The 18,066-nt window shown below is 43.1% G+C and overlaps 1 protein-coding gene across 2 annotated transcripts in view; it reads left to right on the top strand.

Moving 5' to 3' along the window:
- Positions 1 to 18,066, top strand: part of PRCP (prolylcarboxypeptidase) — a 40,548-nt gene that overhangs the window by 19,183 nt on the left and 3,299 nt on the right. The window contains exons 7-9 of one of the 2 annotated variants that reach the window (XM_027884473.1): positions 1,326 to 1,490; positions 1,961 to 2,148; positions 6,520 to 7,756. In XM_027884473.1, coding sequence (XP_027740274.1) covers positions 1,326 to 1,490; positions 1,961 to 2,148; positions 6,520 to 6,724 — 558 coding nt within the window. In that variant the 3' untranslated portion in view covers positions 6,725 to 7,756. Of the gene's footprint in view, positions 1 to 1,325; positions 1,491 to 1,960; positions 2,149 to 6,519; positions 7,757 to 18,066 lie in introns of those variants that run through there. The other variant, XM_027884474.1, reaches the window with a different exon arrangement.

The raw sequence follows: 18,066 nt of genomic DNA, 5'->3' as shown, positions 1-18,066 counted from the left end.
TTTGACTAACTGCCGCTCGTAGGACTAATAAATTGTATCAAGAGCCTAGAAGAAGAAAAGTGTCAGGGATGATTGAAAAGCCTCAGCTGTCCTGGAGAGCTGCTCTTGAGTAGCAGAAATGCTGAAAGCACAGAAAGCACACGAAATTAGGGATTCTGGTGCCAGGCTTAGCTGTCAGAGCTTGAAACTGAAGAGAAAGTTTTGAGCCTGTATCCTTTTGGATGTGAGAAAACTAGTGAGAGAAAACGTGGATCTCCACAAATGTATTCCTTGCAGGGTCACTTCTCAAAGCAGAACCTCTTCACACTTGCAAACCTTCACTTGTGCAGTTCTGTTTATCCAGAGTGCTCTCTCCAAGATTTCCATTTGCTTGGAATGTTTTTATTCTTTTAAGAGCCTCGCTGAATTTTCCCTGCAGGACTTTGGGTTACTGTGAGGAAGGTAAGGTAGATAAGATAATTAGTATTTCAGGCTACTAAGCAGCAGTTAATTGTAAAACAAAAATTTTCATTTGTGTAAAGCTGTCTGATGGAGGAGAGAGGGACATTCATCTGTCCACATGGATATCTGCAAAGGGCAGTATAAACACCTTAGTTCTGCTTTGTTGTCAGTCTGACAGAACCTGAGAAACAGGTTCACCTCCACCACTGTCCATGTTATCTCTGACTAAAATCTGAAATAGAAAAAGGCTGCTATTCATCTGGACAATACTAATGTATGAAATCTGAGTTATTTAGGCTGTTCAGATATTCCGTTTTCTGAAACAGCTCTAATATGACTCTGAGGGTGACAAAGGGGGGGAAATGTGGACTAGATGATCTTGGATGCCTTTTCCAACCTTAATGATTCTATGTGTTTGAGTAGCTGGATATATGTGTATGTTGCTTAATCTGTTCTTTGTTGTGAGCTGCCTACATCAAACTGCAGGGAACCCCAATCTGTACCTGGAGCTTCTTTGTTATACATTTGTATGTGTTATCTTTCATTACAGAGGAGTTAAATACTATTTATTAAATATAATCAATTTTAAAGTATGGGAAATGGATTGAAAAATTTGGAATGAAATATTAACGTGGCACTGGGGTTTTTTTTCAATATTTTAGTCAGGAAATATAAAGTTTCAGGTTCCTGATAGTAGCATGCACTACACAAATGAAATTTGTGTCTACTTTTTGTGATAATGCTCAGGATATATCATCACATATAAATGTGTTTTCTGGAATTGCTCTGACTATACTTGGACAAGAAATTAATATCCTAGCAGGTGCCATGTCCTAATATTTAATTCCTATAGATTTAGACTTCCCCTTCTCTCTTCATTGCAGGAAGTCTGCAAGTTCTTGAAGGATCCCCATCTCTCTGACAAGCTGTTACTGCAGAACGTTTTCCAGGCAGTAAATTTATATTACAATTATACAGGAGAAGCCTCATGCTTAGATGTGTCCGAGACTGCAACAAAGAATCTGGGCCAAACGGGTTGGTACTATCAGGTATGCACAGTAGCCTTTCTAAATTGCAGCTCAGTGAGGTTTTTTTGAGCTAGAGCTGATGAGAGTTGTCAAGTCAGTTAGCTGTCAATATATTGTGCCAGATGTATTGATGTGCTGATGACAAATGTAGTCACAAACCTAGTGTGATTGTAGTGGTGAGGGCAAGGCAGAAAAGAGATGCAGGTTTAGGTTGTATCTTCATTATCTAGCTAGTTGTTGTGTTTCAGCTTTTCATATAGACTGGATACACTTAGGTACACAGTTTAGTGGTGGACTTGGCAGAGTTAGGCTTGTGATTCAACTCAGCCTTAAAGGGTCTTTTCCAACCTAAATTGTTCTGTCATAGTTTGATAGTAATTGATAGTAATTACTGATCAAATGCTGTTTGAGCTTTCTTTTTTAAATACTGCACTAATAGCTATTGGACAGTCTCCTGGGAATACATCTTATTGACCAGCCCTTTCTTTCAGGCTTGCACTGAGATGGTGATGCCCTTATGCACAGATGGTGTCCATGACATGTTTGAACCTGAGAAATGGGACTTTGAGGCATTTTCAGAAGAGTGTTACAGGCTGTGGGGAGTGAGGCCTCGCCCCTCTTGGATTCCTTCTATGTATGGAGGAAAAAACATCAGCTCACACAGCAACATCATCTTCAGGTGAGCCCTGTTTCAGCTTATAGTGTAGAGTCTTCCACTGGTTTGGGTTGTCAGTGAAGAGAAACCTGCCCTAAGCAGCAAAAGGATCTGTCTACAGCACTCCAGCCAAATAAATTATGGGAATGCTTTGTGTTGCTACTGAAAGTAAAATGGTCAATCTGCAGTGGCCAAAGAAGCCAACTGTTCTGTTACTCTAAAAGAAGAATCTGGATTGAGATTCTGCCAAATATAATCTTCTTCCCATGTGGAATCCTTCTTATCTTGTGGCCAAAATCCAGGTTTCCCATGCTGATAAATTCTTCTAGCTTTTATGAACCCAAAGCACTGTCACTTCCACAGAAAAGGAAAGTCTAGACAAGCTCTAGCTATAATGCAGAATCTCAGTACCAAAATTATTGCTCTGAGTGATAGCCTTGTGGAAGAGCTTGTGTGAGATTCCTTTATCCCTTTGATGCAGGAAAGAGAGGGAAGCAACTTGGGGAGTTTCTATAACTGCCAATAGCCCTTTTCTTTTAGTAGTATTTAGGCAAGTTTCAACATAGTGGTATAAAATCCAAATACAAAGACATTCCCATTTTAGTAAGGCATACTGGTAATACAACAAAAGTTTGTTCTGAAACACCTTTTTATGTGGACTAAAAGGGAAAGAAATGTTTCAGTCTGGTGCAAAAAACTAGAGCTTGCTGCTTGCTCTCTATTCAACCTTCACTTTCCTTATTTTTAAGATTAAACTCTGTTATCTTTAAAGGAAGGTTTATGTAGTTGTACTTCTGCTGTGTGGTGATACAGATGAGTGCTGTCTGTTCATCTGCTCTTATATGGTAGGGAGGTGTTCAGTGCATCCATTGAGGCCTGTGCTTCAGGAGTCCTGACTTGCTGTACCAATTGCCCACTGTGGGAAGCTTCTGGATATATATTTCTCTGTGCTCTGGTTAAAATTGTGCAAGGCCTTCTCATAAAAAAACCCTGTCACAAGATCAGAATTAGTCTTGGACTTGGTAGATAGGTGTGCATTCTAAAAGTAGGAAATTCTCCCTTGAATTAGGGGTTATTTTCTGGATTGCAGCTCTTAACATTGGTCTGTTTGGCTCCAAAGGCCTGTTGCTTTCCTCTTGTATGCCTCTTGTTGTTTCTGTCCTAGCAGGATATCTGCTCTGGAGTGAGAAATTTGACCATCTTTTGGAAAACTTCTTTTATTAAAAAAGTTTGTTGGTTTAACTTAATTTTTCTGTGAAGTGTAGCTTATTTCCAAGACCTCACAGCTCTGTACAGTAGAAATCTGCTTTGTAAGCGATAGACAAGCAAACAAACCTAATTGTTTAAGAATTTATGCCAGCTGAAGGAGCTAGAAATGAGAAAAGCCTGAAAGCAACTAAATGAATGTAGAAGTAGAGCTGTACACACAAAGCTTTTGTATCTCAAGCTGGGATGTTTCTCTTCAAAGAAATACATTGTCAGCCCTGTAGATTTTATATAAGAGCCTTTTATCCTCAAACACTGAAGAGTGCTTTACAAAAAACATCCCAGTGTTTACCTGAGGATATGGCTCCCTGTGGATTAAAAAGACTGTGTTTCAAGTGACAGGCAACTTGCACATCAGTGTAGCACAGAAAGAGAAAAATACTACATCTGAAGAGAACTACTGTAGGGTGGATTTATTCAGGTGCAGTGGGATTTGGCCTGAATGCTTAAACTGGTGTTGCTGCTTCTCCCTCTGTGAGCAGAGTCACAGTGTTGAATGGATGGTATGGTATTATTAATGCAGGAAACTCCATTGCTACTTTGGTACTTTCCTGGAGGTGTATAGTGGGTGAGTGTTTACTTAGGCTGTGCACAAGGTGTTGCTTGCCTGTCCTAGGCTGCACATCTTTATTAAAACTTGTTTGAGGAAATTGGGGTTTTCAGAACACTGTTTCCCCTTTCTTTTCCAGTGATTTTCACTCCTCTTACTGATACATGCTGTGTACTTGGTGTGGGAGTGCTGCGCAGTGATGGGAAGTGACATTTTAGCACTGTCCATGAATGCAGTAGCAAAGAGCCTGTAGCAGTTCTAGTGTCTCATCATCAGCATACTATGGCAGTCAAAATCAGCCCAGGTTATATCAGACAGTATGAAAATTGGTGTGCACAATCTAAAAATGGATATTTTTCAGTCTGGATGGGTCACACCTGGGTTGTATACATCCTAATACAGGGCACCCACCTTCCCAGTTCTGCACAGGGAGAGGCTGAAAGTGAAGGCTCTATTTTGAGAGGTACTGAAGTTCTGTGCAGAAGGGAAATTTGCTAGCACAAAAGAAGGGAATTGGTGGCAATGAAGAGAAGGTACAACAGTGCCAGACTGAAGAGAAAAGGCAAGGGAAAAAAGTTAATAAAAGGACACATAGCAGTTGTGGAGAGCAGGCATGTTTAAAAAGGATGCACAGACAGTGCTGCTACGATTGTGTAAAACTTCTTGTTCTGGGCAGGGCTGGAGGGCTGAGGAGACTGAAGAGAATATAGGAAAGGGATTGCTGTGAGATAGGCAGAACCCTATGTATGCTGTGAAGGAAGTATAGCTATTGAAAACAGGACTAGCATGCTCATATTTTTCACGACTTTGTTATTTGTTTGGGTTTGTTTTTTTTTTTTCTGAAGTCCTACTTGCCTGGCCACTGCTAGAAAGGGATGGATGACTTTTATATTCTTTCTGTTCTTTTACTTCTTTGGTTTACATTAGGAAATTCCTGTCCCGTGAGATGGGCAACTGAGTACTTACATGCATGCTTAGTTTTAACACATAAATAATTCATTCAAATTCGTACTGAATTATATTATTCTGTAAAAACTGTTAAGACTTATAATTTAGTGGAGAGCCCTCCACCCCCTCCACTCCTCTCAGCAAGTCTCACTTCCCAAACTTTGTCAGTGCCTCTGGTGCCATCATTTGGCAGAGGATGAAGAGGACGCAGCTGGCAGCTTGCAGGAAAGCCAGGGGTGGTGTTGTTTCCTTGTGGCATGCTTAGTTTCCACATGACTAGGACCAAAAGATCCAAGTTCATGTACATCATGGGTCTCTCAGCAACTCATCCCCCTGTTACCAAGGTGCTCTGCTGATTCAGGTGACCTTTTAAATCCAATGCATTTGGTTTATTGGACAGCTCTTTATGCTTTTTGTTTTGCAGATGCAAAATGTTTCTTTTGTCTGAAGTCATATTTAGAATCACTGGAAGTAAAGAACCACAGAGACTCAAAATACTTGGGTTTTTTTTCAGTGTAAAACAAGTAAAGTATTAGTTCAGACCCTATCAGTTAGTTATTATTTAGTAATTTCTAAAAAACCTCTTTTTTTACTCATTATTTTTCTGGGTTTATAATACCGTTGTGGTATTTCTCTAGCTGCATATCTCTTAACGTCCAAGGATATTTTAATTTCTTAGATCCATCTAGAAATTTACCCTTGCAAACCATAGCCCATCTCTGACATTTCCTTTTGTGGGCAGGTCCAGTGCTCTGAATGAGGAACAGATCTAGATTTGCACAGTTCCACAAGTATATGGATGTTGTTTTCTTTGTGCAGAAAGATGGACTATGTGTGGGAAGAGCATTGCAGTAAAGGAAAATAAAATGTAGCAGGGATTATTGGATCAAATCCAAAGCTAGGAATGAGAGATGGAAAACTGTCTCCCCAGCCAAGCTATTGACTTGCTCCAGGGACTATTACTTGGAGCCATATCTATAGTGCAAGGAATCTTTTTAAATTATTTGGGTTGAGGGAGGAGGGGGAGTAAATGGCATTAAATTGTTCTGTTACAGAGGAAGAGTTATTTTAGACAGTTTTGTGAGAGATAAAAGCTTCATTTTAATATGGTTATTTTTATATAAGTGGACTAATGAACTGTCCAAGCATTTCTTTGCAAAATCAGGCTGGCACCCAGCTGAGACAGCAAAATGTAGAACTTCTTGAAAGTTCTGCTCTGAAGGGGTCCAGTAGGTTATTTGTTTATGGCAGACTGAAGAAGGAAAGTGAAGTGCTTTGATTTGGGAATTTGGAGATGTCTTGTTTACAGGGGAACCTGAACCTTTTATGACAATTACAAGTGGCAGCAGATTTGTCTGCAGAGGCTTTGGCACTGTTATAGGTTATTAGCTGAACTAGCAGATAATTGAGAAGTGTAGCCTAGTTTAAGCTGCTGATAGCTCCATACCTCTGTCAAGAAGGCTCCTCTCAGCAGAGGAGTGGGCACAAGACATTGAGACAGGGCTGAGGTCTGTTTCTGTTGCTGCATATGCAAAACTAGTTGGAAGTTGGGTGGATATGTTGATGTGAGCTGCAGCTTCACTGCTGACTGCCTTGCACATGTATCCTAATGAAATACTCTTTCCTTATAGCAACGGGGACCTGGACCCGTGGTCTGCAGGTGGGGTGACCCAGAACATCACCAATTCCCTTGTGGCAATTGTGATCCCAGATGGAGCCCATCACCTGGACCTACGCAGCCGTAACCCTTTGGACCCCAAATCTGTACAGCAAGCTCGAGCCTTGGAAATCTGCCACATGAAGAAATGGATTGAACAGGCCAGGCACAGTCACTGAAGTGGTACTACCAGAACCGTGGCTATCATACCTCTGTTGGCTTTGCTGGGAGGAGGGCCAGGCCTTATGATGTGGTCATTTGAGCATTTCCCTCGTGCTTCCTCACCTGCATTGCAGTGCTCACGATTGCTTGTGCCCATGAGAGAAGCAGGCAGCAGAGGGATGGAGAGCGTTCTCAGATGATAAACTTCAGTCCAAGTTCATGGATTGAGCTGCCTGCTCTGCCTTGCTTTCCTCTTCTGCTCTTCTCAAATGCTGTACTTTACCATGTAGTAACAGGTTCCTGTTCTAGGCTTGATGCCTTGCTCCTCACTGAGCTGAGTGATTGTCCAACTGCTGGTCTATACAGTGGATTAAATGGCAGTGCTGTTGATGAACCGCCTGCTGCCTCCAGTGGGATTGAAGTTCAGACATCCTCAGCTGGTGGAGGTAATGGGGGAATAGAAATTACATCATACTGGGATATTCGGTGGAGAGAGAGGGAAGGCACAGGGAAACTGGCTGTGCTGTTTGTAAAGAAACAAAACAGCCCTTGCCCTTTGGAATCAGTTCAGGAAAAGAAATAAATATATAATTCTTGTTCTCCTTAGTTTTCTTGTGGCTTATTAATCAGGTGGCTTTTGTATTCTGTGCTGTACTGAATGGTCAGGGCTGGGCCCAGACTCACTCTGCTGATAACTGGCTGAGCATGCACAATCTGCATCGGGGTTTTATTTTTTCCTTTGCTATTTGTCCTAATGCTGAAAGATCTGTCACTGTGATGATGGTTGCCAAAGAAAATTGAGTATATTTTGTATGTGTGTATATGTGTGTCTCCCCCAGAAACACTTAGCTTTTTAAATCAGGAAGCTTTTGAAGCTATTCTCTTGAAGAGCAAATGTGACACTTGTGCTGGCTAGATCTTATGAAGTGACAAATAATTGGGGCTGTGCCTTGTGTGGGTTCCTCCCTCCCCCCCATTCTGTGTATTGTTCAAATTCTGCATGATCTGTTTGCTGATGGCTCTTCCATAAAAGCCTTTTTTAAAAAAAATTGTTTGCTGGACAAACTATTGAAAACACAGAATGCAGCTATCCCCTTGGATCAGCCTAAAGCCTGATGCTGAGCTCACCCAGCCAGGTGCACTGGGCTTTCTGTAAGGCTTCCAAACCAGACAAACTACCCTGATTCATGAGACAGCATATTTGACATTAATAAATGGCTGGGGCAGTCCCCTCATTTTCCAGCTTTGGCTTCATTCACACTGCAGCCCTTCTTCAGAAAGAATTCTTTGCAGTTTAAAGGACAACTCCATTTTAGAACGACTCAGGCTAGGCTTCATGTCCCGAAACTCTTAAAATTCCATTTCTGTTGAAAAGTTTTCTCAGCTCTGATGATATGCCTGATAGTTGAGTATTTTCCTAAGACACCAGGTGGCCTTTTCTGTTTCCTGTCTCCTCCCATCCTCTGCGAACAAAGCGAACCCAACACTGAATTTTTATCTTTTCAAACACTCCTGTGTATCTTCTTTCCAATACAACATCTTTTTCCTTGTCTTGTGTTAAACATATAATTTATGTTCAGACTCTGCAATCTGAACCTGTCATGCTTTTGAGCAAGGTAATTACTTAGAAAAGATATAGAGAACAAGACCAGAGAAGAAGCACAGGGGTGAAGGAAGAGCTGTGTAGGATTTGACTGAAAGCTGTTGGTGATCACTTTTCCAGTAGTTCCAGTTTTTACTGTAAATATACTCCAGTCTCTCACTCATGGACTTTATAGTAACATGATGTCCTTGATCTTTTTTAAAACAAGTAAAAATTACTGGTTTTTTTAATTAAGTGCATTACAGTGAAGTTTGTAGAAATACTATTGTATCTTCTGACATGTTAATTGTTGTTCTGTATTACTGCAAGCCGAGGAATGAAACTGGTAAGAGTAAATATAAAATTGAGGATCAGAAAGATTTAACTGAGCAAGCAAGAGCCTGGTCCAACTGCTCCCATTGATTGCTCAGGGTGCTATTCCAAGTGCAAATTTTGGGATAAGCGTTTTCATTGTTGTATGGATAAAGACGTGGGGGTATTCATGTACTGGGCTGTGAACAAATTATATTGTTAATCAGCTTGTGTCTTCTCTCTCTCCTGCTAGTGAACTTACTGTCTCGGGAAATAGCTGCTGCTTTGTTTTTTGGAAAACACTTTTTAGTTTCAAGCAGCACAAGTAATTTGGAATTTCATTCCTCTCTTCTTTCTCTTTTTACTTCTTTCATAAGCTAGAAAAGTTACCTTTAGTAACAGTTAAAACAGCATGCAGTTTTTCAACTTTTAGTTTTGTGAAATGACATTTAAAACAAAAAATAGGTTATGGTGGTTTTGTTTATTTGTGTTTTTTAAATAATCTTACTATTCCATTCGGTTTCTGTCTGTGAAACTGATATAGGTGCACTTTGGATCAGGTTCTTACTGTTTGGGCCAGATTATAAATTAGGTGACTTGTTTTTATGTTATTTTTAATTGATCCTACTTTTAACTTTTTTCCAGTTAAACTGAGTAGTTGAAACTTTAGGTCTTATTTCTCTCAAACATTCAGACTTCATCTTAAAATCCATGTACACATCTCTGAATGCTACCAAGGGACTGTCTCATGGTTTGGCTACTTCAGCTGAACATTGGCTCTCCTGTATTTTTCGTACAGGTAAGAACAAGCTGGGCCATGGCAAATGGTGGATTTATCTTTTCAGTCGTATGATGATGGGCCATACTTCATCTCAGGCTTATGTAAGTCCTTGGTGTGTCAGAAATTATTGGAATTTAAAACTGTATGTTTCCCACTCACTGGGGAAAATGCAGAAGGAAAAGGGTATATATATATATATTTCCCCCAAGCACGAATCTTACTGGTGAACCCGCAGTTTGTGTCAGTAAAAATGCATTACAATAATGGAATGTGGGGTTTCTGGAACTGGATTTTGGTTTGCAAAGATGTGATTTTTATCCTTTAGCAGATTCAGAGTTCTGCAAGTGACATTGTCTTCTTTGCACTTGACTCTGGAGCATGAGGAAAACTGGTTACAGAAATCAGGAGTGGCAGTCAGGATGACAGGTGGTGAGGCCCTGCACACCTTTGGTAGTTTCTCACCTCAGAGGTTTGGCAGTGTGAGGAGGAGCAGGTCTATGAGCTGGTTGTTCTCCATAGGTGACCACAGTGAGTGAAATCAGGCTACCTACAATGGGGAAAAGTCCATTTTCACTTTGAAAGCTTATTTCAGTCCAAAGCAAACACGCACTTCCTACATGTCCATGATGAGGAAGGTTGTGAGGACAGATCTGTAATGCCCTCTGACCTGGCAAGGAGAGGTTTTAATTGAGCTATGCAGCACGAAGTGTTAATAGGGCAGGGCTAAGGCTGCAGAGTCTTGGGAGGGAGCTAAATGTGTTCAGCAACTCATTTTGTTTATAGGGTAATTTTAATTTTGAAGATGATCAAATATTGCATCAACAAAGGAGAGTATAGAAAGGAAAGTCCCTCCTGGAGCATGGATTCTAAATTAGAGGAAAAGTGAGAATTAAGTTTTGTCTCCCATGCTGTCTGCCCACAAAGGGTGTTGCAGACAAGTGTCAGTATGCATTAAATAAAGGGATTTTTTTTTTGTTTTACCTCTGCTCTTAGAAAGGGTATTTAGCTGTTGTAAATCTAGTCTCTAAGGAATCATGAATGACCTAAAGAGTTTTCTGTGTATTAAAGGCTGCACATAGATACTCAGATATTTTAGCTCCTTGCAGGACTAATGGTGGAATCCCTGTGCCTTTCTGGCAGTCAGTAGGACACTGTGAAACCACTAAACATGGGATGAAAAGGCACAGGAGATTATGTGCTTCAAGCATCCATTTTTCACTCTCCCCTGTCGATTTAGAACATCATTGTTATACTGTAACTGTAAACCCTGTGTTTAGAGGAAAAATGAACGATTTTTATGGTCATTTGAGCTTAAAATATGCTTGAAGCTCTTCATACTTGATACTTGCAGTCACAGACGTAACCAGCTTGAAGGAATGTGCTAAAAAACCATGGTGGGTGCTATTGGAATAATAAAATAGGTCCTTGCAGAGCTGAGCAAGTAACACATTTGTCTCATCTTTCTGAAACTGGACGCTGCTCCCTAAAATAGATATAATTCTGGAGTTGAAACCACGCATATGTGATTTTTGCTCTGTAAGAACAATGGGCATTGCTGAGCTGAGGACCTGCTTTGTCCTCTCTGCAGCCCTGTGATGGTGGTCCCTGTGGTGTGATGCAGAGGGCAATGCCCACAGCAGGGAAGAGGGAGAACATGCTCCCTCCTTCAGCATGCAGCACTTCATAGTTGTGCTCTCCAAGGCAGTAACAAGCTACATCAGCTGTTGCTTATCAGTTGGGTTTTGGGTGCCTAATATTCAGCCCAGGGGTGCTTCAGGTCTAACCTGTGGGCATCCCCATATGGAAAAATGTGTTTTCCATAGTCCTCAGTGCTACGCCCCAGTGTTTCCTTGGTGGGGAGTGAGGGCTCCCCAGGGCGGGTGGGGGCTGCCCAGCTTTCCGGGACTCTTCCCTCCGCTGGTGATTTGCAAAATCTTTTCGTTCCATCCCCCAGTTTAGAAAGTAGGGGCAGCGAAACACTGAGACTGGGAATAGCAAATCCCTTCCGTTTGTCTTGTTGTTTTCTAATGTATGCGACCTCTCTGGGTGGTTTAAGCGGTTTAGGTACTTTCCATAAAAGGGATCTTTTAATGACAAAACTAATGTGATTATCTTACCAAGTGTGAGAGGCGTATTCAAGGTTTAAAGAAAATCTGTTAGAATAGCTGAATGTATCTGCTTAATCCTTTCTCTAATGTGGGTGGACAATGCTCTGGGAAGCAATTGGTCTTTCTTTCTTAGAGTAAATGCCTGGTCTCCAGAGGTAGGAACTTGTTTGCAGCTTTTTATACCCTTACGCTTCACCTTCTAGAGAATACAAAGGCGCAGGAGAGAGGCAGAGAGCTTTGAGAGGCCAAGTTTTACCTCAAATAGCTGGGGGTGTAACCAATACAGGGCCAATTCCGACAGGCGGCTGAGCACTCTCCACTCCCTTTGACTGCCACCTGAATAGAGGGTCCTCCTTTTTGCCCTCCTGCAAAACCACATTCCCTGCAACGTGAAATACAGCAACTTTTTCTCCTTTCTGAGCATGTGGTGAAGTTGCCCACAGTCACTTGGATGACAAGACCCTGTCTGGCTTTGTGCTTTGCATGAGCAGTCCTTCCCACGTGAATCCACGGCTTTAGGGAATTCTCCAAAGGTCCTGTTTTCCATATCAAGCCCTTGGAAAGGTTTAGATCTGTTGAGAGTTATTGCAGGGTGATAGTTGAGCAGGAGTGAACATAGCCATGCTTGGATGGGGAGGACAGCACCAAGGGGTGGTACTGTGGGATGCAGCCACAGTTGGACCCCAGCTGGTCCCTGTGCTGTTCGTAGGTCTGTGCTTGTGAATCTTTAATTTCTGCATATCCATGTGGATGCACAGTTCCTAGAAACATCAGGAGATCCTGTTGTGAGCAACAGCTGGCAAGATGGGTAGAACCCCCCACCTTGCTGAAGTGTTTAACAAAGCAAGTGGTGGCTCTGGGACTTTTTAGCACATGGATTTGGCTTTATAGCAGAGACAAATAGGTTGTATTTTGTTATTTGTTATCTGAGCATCCCAAAAACAGCACATCAGGAGGAAAATGATATGGAGCTATTGCCTTCCCAGTTGGAATGAAACACACTGTCTCCTCTCACCACCCAGCAGAGCAACACAGGGAAAAGAGGTACCTCAGTGATTTATCCATTTGGGTCTGGAAAATCTCCAAGGCTGGAGTGTGGACAGCCTCTCTGTGTGTCTTGCTCATCTGTCCACATGGTGGAAAGGGTTTGCATGTAGTTTTGAACCCCTTGTTTAAGTTTACATGTGTTTCTATCCTCCCAGCATCCACCTTTATGAAGAGTCCTACTGTGTCTTCTCAGTGATCCCTGTAGGCCCTGAAGGCTTCTGTTACATGTCCCCAAAGCTATTCCTTTTCCAGGCAGAATGAGTCCAGGTCCCCCATCCTCTCCTCACAGGTCAAGTGCTCTAGACCCAGCCATCTCAGTGGTCCTCCACTGAACTTGCTCCAGTTCATCCACAACTCCTACTGGGAGGCAACCAAACTGGCCATGGTGTTTGATTTTTGGCCACCAAGCACCAGTTGGAGGGAGATAATCCCTTCACTGGATATCCTGGCTCTGCTCCTCTTCATATGGCCCGGGAGGCTGTTGGTCTTTGCTGCCAGGACACACAGCTGGCTCATGCCCAGTTTGATGTCCAAGAGGACCCCCCAAGACCTTTTCCACAGAGCTGCTCCACAGGTTGTCAGTGCCCAGACTGACACCACAATGAGTCCTTCATTTCCAAAGAGACAAGACTTTGTGCTTGCTCTCATTCAGTTCCATGAGGTTCTTGTCTCTTCCTTTCAGCCCATCTGTCTGAATGGCCACCCTTTCTTGAGGGTTTCCTTTTTGAGTTTCCTTTTTACTTGGTGTCCTCTGCAAGACTAAGAAATGCCAAAGAACTTGAAACCTGAGAACAACATAGCTTTTCTTTTGTCTGTGTTATAGAAGACTTGCCTGGACTAGTTTCTGAAAGCACTTGTTCTCTTAAGTTTTTGCAGCATTGGAAGGTTGACGTCTTTCCTAACCACCTTCTTGCTGTCTGCACCCCTATATCAATTCTGCCATGGATTCTGCACTTGAGACCTGAGCAGCTTCCAGGACAAGGGAGGAAACACTCATGCTGCTCTGAGCTTTGGAAGTGATGTTCAGTCCTCACAGCTTCCTTGCTGCAATGAAAACAGAACCCAGTAATTTCCAAAAGAAACTGGGGGACAGGTCTAACAGTTAATCACTGTCCAAACAACTGGGATTAGGAAGAGGGGGGGTCTGGGCTGCCTCCATACAAAGAGCAAGGGATTTCTTTTGGAGGGTTGTTCACAGGGTCAAACAAGTCTGCACCAGGCCCCAGCGTTTCATCACAGGTACTATATAAGCATTTTGTAAGTAGGGATTTTGGACCAGAATAAGTCCAAAGAGGTCTTGACTGTTTTTCTTCAGCAGGAATAATAAATCTTTTAATGTGATATCATTGCCCTAATCTTAAATGGTGCTCAGCATTCCCAGGGAAGCTATCCAGTACATCTGGGCAGATGCTGAGAAGTCATTGGTAGTGATGGCAGGCAGTTCACTGTGTCACTATTTCCCACACTGGGCTTCCCTGAGCACCCAGAGCTCTGTTTCCACACCTGCACGTGCATCAGTCTGATAGGAAGCAACCCAACTTCTTGCAGTTTCTAATGCCCCTTGGTGTTCTTCCAGACATCTCACAGATCCACTGTCTGCCCTTAGCTCCTTGGCTGAGGCAGGCTCTGGTGATGTGAATCCCATTCCTTTGGTCCAAGAGGAGAATGGTGGGTTCCCCTCCATGAAACGTGCATATATGTGTGAGCATCATGGGAAAAAAATCTTGTTCCCCCTCCAGAAAGAAAGGAATTAACTTCTTCTCCCCCCTTGCAGCCTGCAGATGTGTCCAGTCTCACAAACTGGGCTCTCCAGCTGCCCTGTAACATTTTGCTGTGTGCCAGAGAGGACAGGAGAGGAAGCGAAGGATATAATTTCCTTGTGGAGACCAATACCCAATGCTCAATCACCGCAAATGAGGCCATTAAAAAGGGCCAGGCCCTCCCAGGTCATGCTGGAGGAGAGCAGAGGCTCCCAACTTTCCTCCCAACAGATGAAGTCAGTGCTTGCTAGGCAAACTAGACTAATAAATGTCAGGGCAGCGGGAGGTGAGTGCAATCAACTGCGAGAGCCTGAGTTATAGTGGTAACCTGCTGAATTCCTGGGTCACAAAGTAATTTACAGAACAACCCTAATGTCATTCAATAATTATTCCGACAGCCCGGACCCCGGGGGGCACAGCCTCCTGCCGTGGGTGTTATTAATACCATCAACAAGCAGCAGGATGTTGGTGTGAAGAAAAGAACCACAACACAAGTGTGTGAACCTAAGGAACAAATGGAAAGTGGTATTAATAGCATATTGTACCTAACAACTGAAAAAAAAAAAAAAAATTGATCTGTCTATCTCGTCCTAGCAGGTCATTCAGCAAAATATGAATGTGTCCCCTGTGACAGTGGAAATCGCTGATGGCAGTTTGCAACAGAAGGGGAGGAAGATCAGTGTGTCAGTGGCTGCTCATTTATATCTCCCAGCCTCTGTGATAGTCCCCATGGAGACTGAAGGGGAAGGGGGGAGGAGGTGGTTTCCAAGCGCCCCCAGAATAATTTAAATTAATATCCATTGAACAATGTAAACCTTCCCTTTGACGTGGCGTGGGAATAGGCAGTCACAGCTCTCGAACTGGGTCAGCTGAAAGGGAAGGTAATGCCACAGCCCAGGATTTGATCAGCGGAGTAAGCCAGGGGCTCGACCTCTGCTATCTCAGTTTTTCCCTTCCCCTCCCAACCCCCATCCCCCAGAATGTCAAGAAATGGAAGCAGAAGTGTCTTTTTGTGAATGGAAAATTCCTGGATAAAAAGGATGCATATAAAACCTGAGAGTGGGTTTAGAGGGCAGCATCTTCTGCAATGTTTACAGACCCTGGCACATGGGTGCCAAGAAATGCAAGTGTTGACAGGGTAGCTATAGTAGTTTATGGGCAAAGCCTGAGGGGAATCATGCCTGAAGTAACCTGTGAGTTGTTTCACAGCTGGGAAGTGACAATGGAGGGCTGCTTGTGGTACACGCTGCCAACAAACAAGCAAAGTCCTTCTGGTTTTGATCCTTCCTCGTGCAGAGGAGCACATAGTTTATTTAAACATGGGGGTAAATGTTTCTCAAGGGCATTTAAAGCATCAGGGAAGGTTTCCTGGACGTTATCTCAGGGATAAATAGCAGATGTTGGCCTACAGCAGAAGATATTTAGCCCCAAGGCTGTTCCTGTAACACAGTAATAGAGCTGTCACAGCTGTGGCCAATTCACCTTTTTTTCGTAGCCTCAGTAGAATCCAGGTGTCTGTTTAACTAAATCAGAATTAAGCAGAGGTCCAGCAGCTGATAGATGTCCATCTGCCCAGGAGAGGTGCCCCTGAACCTGCAAAGCTACCAGACTGGAGAGAAGCCCAGCAGGCAGGCATTTTATGATTTGGGCAATGGATGGACAGTCCCTTAGCTGTGTGGATTCCTCATTCCTAGAAGTGTTTGAGGTCAGGTTGGGTGGGGCTTTGAGCAACTTGATCTAGAGAAAGATGCCCCTTTCCATGGCAAGGGGAATGGACTAGGTGCTCTTTAAATGTCCCTTCCAATCCAACTCATCTGATCTGTGGAAACACATGTAAATGAGATTTCTCACTGGAAATCAGGGAGGACTAGGATGAGTGTGTCCTACACCCATGGTGAGCAGGCACAGCCTGATGTTTAAGAAGCAGCTCAGTCATGCAGCTTGTTTCACTGGCCACAAATTACTCTTCTTCCTGTAACCCTTTCCAATATCTGACCAGTGCTCTTCTTTAATTTTCAGTTTTGCTTTGCTTTTATGCTGCCAGTGCCCAGCAGGCGTACAGGGGGACCCCAGAGCACTGAAGGCATTGATGACAAGAAGTATGAGGGCACTCTGATATTAATTTTAGACTCTGGGCCCTTCCTTTTGTTCACAGTTTAGCAATAAATTGCTTGCGACCTCCAGTCCCTATCTAATCTCCCTCCTTGACCTCTCCTACATGCACCACTGCCAGAAGTGACTGTAATTTTGTGCCAGTGCTACTTTTCCTGAAGAGAACCAGGAAAAAGGGGTGAGAGATGTGTTATTCTGATGTTATCACTGTTACTGCCTAAGAACAGGATTACCAAAATACTTCTATTTCCCCTTTTGTGCTCATGCACGGATGTTGCTACTGATATTCCCTGAATTCCCCTGAAAAATAAAGAGTGTTTTATCCGTATTCCCCAAGTGCTCAATACAAATGCAAATCAGCTCTGGGCCGTTGGTTTGTTGGTTTTTTTTGGTTTGTTTTTGGTTTTGTTTTTGTTTTTTTTTCCTGTCTGGCCAGTGTGGTTTGGCAGGTCTTTTCTTGCTCTTTCTTTTCCTTCCTTTCCTTTAGCCGGGGTGTCTGAAGGGAGGTCCCCAGGAGGGTCAGAGACCTGCTCCATTCCCACATCTCTGCCTTCCTCTTCCTCCTCCTCCTCCTGTTGCCCAGCTTGTGTCTTTGTTAACCCTTGTGCAAAAAGATCTGAAGGGCTAGAAATAAACAGTTAATGATCAGGTGGTCACACCAATTCCAAAGAAGAATATTTAGGCCCTTTATATTCCGGCTTTGTTGCCGCTCTGCACAGTTGATCTCTTGGACAAAATCAATAGGACATTATGGCTGATCAGAGGGAGGAAGGACTGCGAACTTTCCCATCACTTTAAATAAATAAGTCAGTGACTTTAGGTAATAAAATACTTAAATGAGTCACTCCTAAACACCATGAATGGGATTTGAACAAGGGGGATTTTTAACTAGAGAGGCTGGTGAGAATAATCAGTGTTCTAAACCCTCAGGCCAAAGCAGGTGTCTACTCAGAAAATTCATGCACAATTTTAAAAAAAGGATGAATAGTCAGTAAACTAGTCTGCCATTTCTTCTCCAGTTGACCTGTTTTATTATGTGCCCGAATTTCAGTCTGATGCCAATTCTCTAAGCCCTCAGAGTCTCTTGCCTTTTTTAAAGGACATTAATTTTAATTGTATTTAAAGCTACAGCTGAACATATTTACAGGTTATGTCAAATGCACACAGGATTATTACAAGAAAAAGTTAAAAATGAGACAGCATCAAAATTCAGCTCCAGCAATGCAGCAAAAGGCAGCCTGACAGCCCTGTGATCCTGGGCTAAGTACCACTGTCAGGGGCAGCCACAGACTTGGTCGGGATCCTTCCGTTCCTCCCATGAGTTTCAGATCAATCAAGCACTTACACTCTGACTTCCAGTGCATGAGCAGCTCCCACCTGCCAAAATGGGCTTGCAGTGGGCTTAACATTGAGGACACTCCTAAACTTCACAGAAGGGACGGTGAAGCCCACATGGGGCTGAGGATGCAGCTTCCTTCCCTGCTTGGGTCCACCAAGGGGCTCAAAGTCCCGTGAATCTGATGAGCCTGTGGGCCTGACTCCATGTTGTGGTGCTGGGGCCCACGAGATGACTAAGAGCTGTCTGCTGGGGGTGATGGAATTTGGGTGGGAAACAGGTGGGACCCAACACAACCAATATGTCCCCCTGCATTTCTTT

This window comes from Empidonax traillii, unplaced genomic scaffold (assembly GCF_003031625.1).
Source record: "Empidonax traillii isolate 1590-97213 ecotype Southwest subspecies unplaced genomic scaffold, ASM303162v1 scaffold146:size911690, whole genome shotgun sequence".
Classification (NCBI taxonomy): Eukaryota; Metazoa; Chordata; class Aves; order Passeriformes; family Tyrannidae; genus Empidonax; species Empidonax traillii.
The sequence above is the reverse complement of the archived record's forward strand: the minus strand, read 5'-3'. Positions and strand labels throughout refer to the sequence as shown.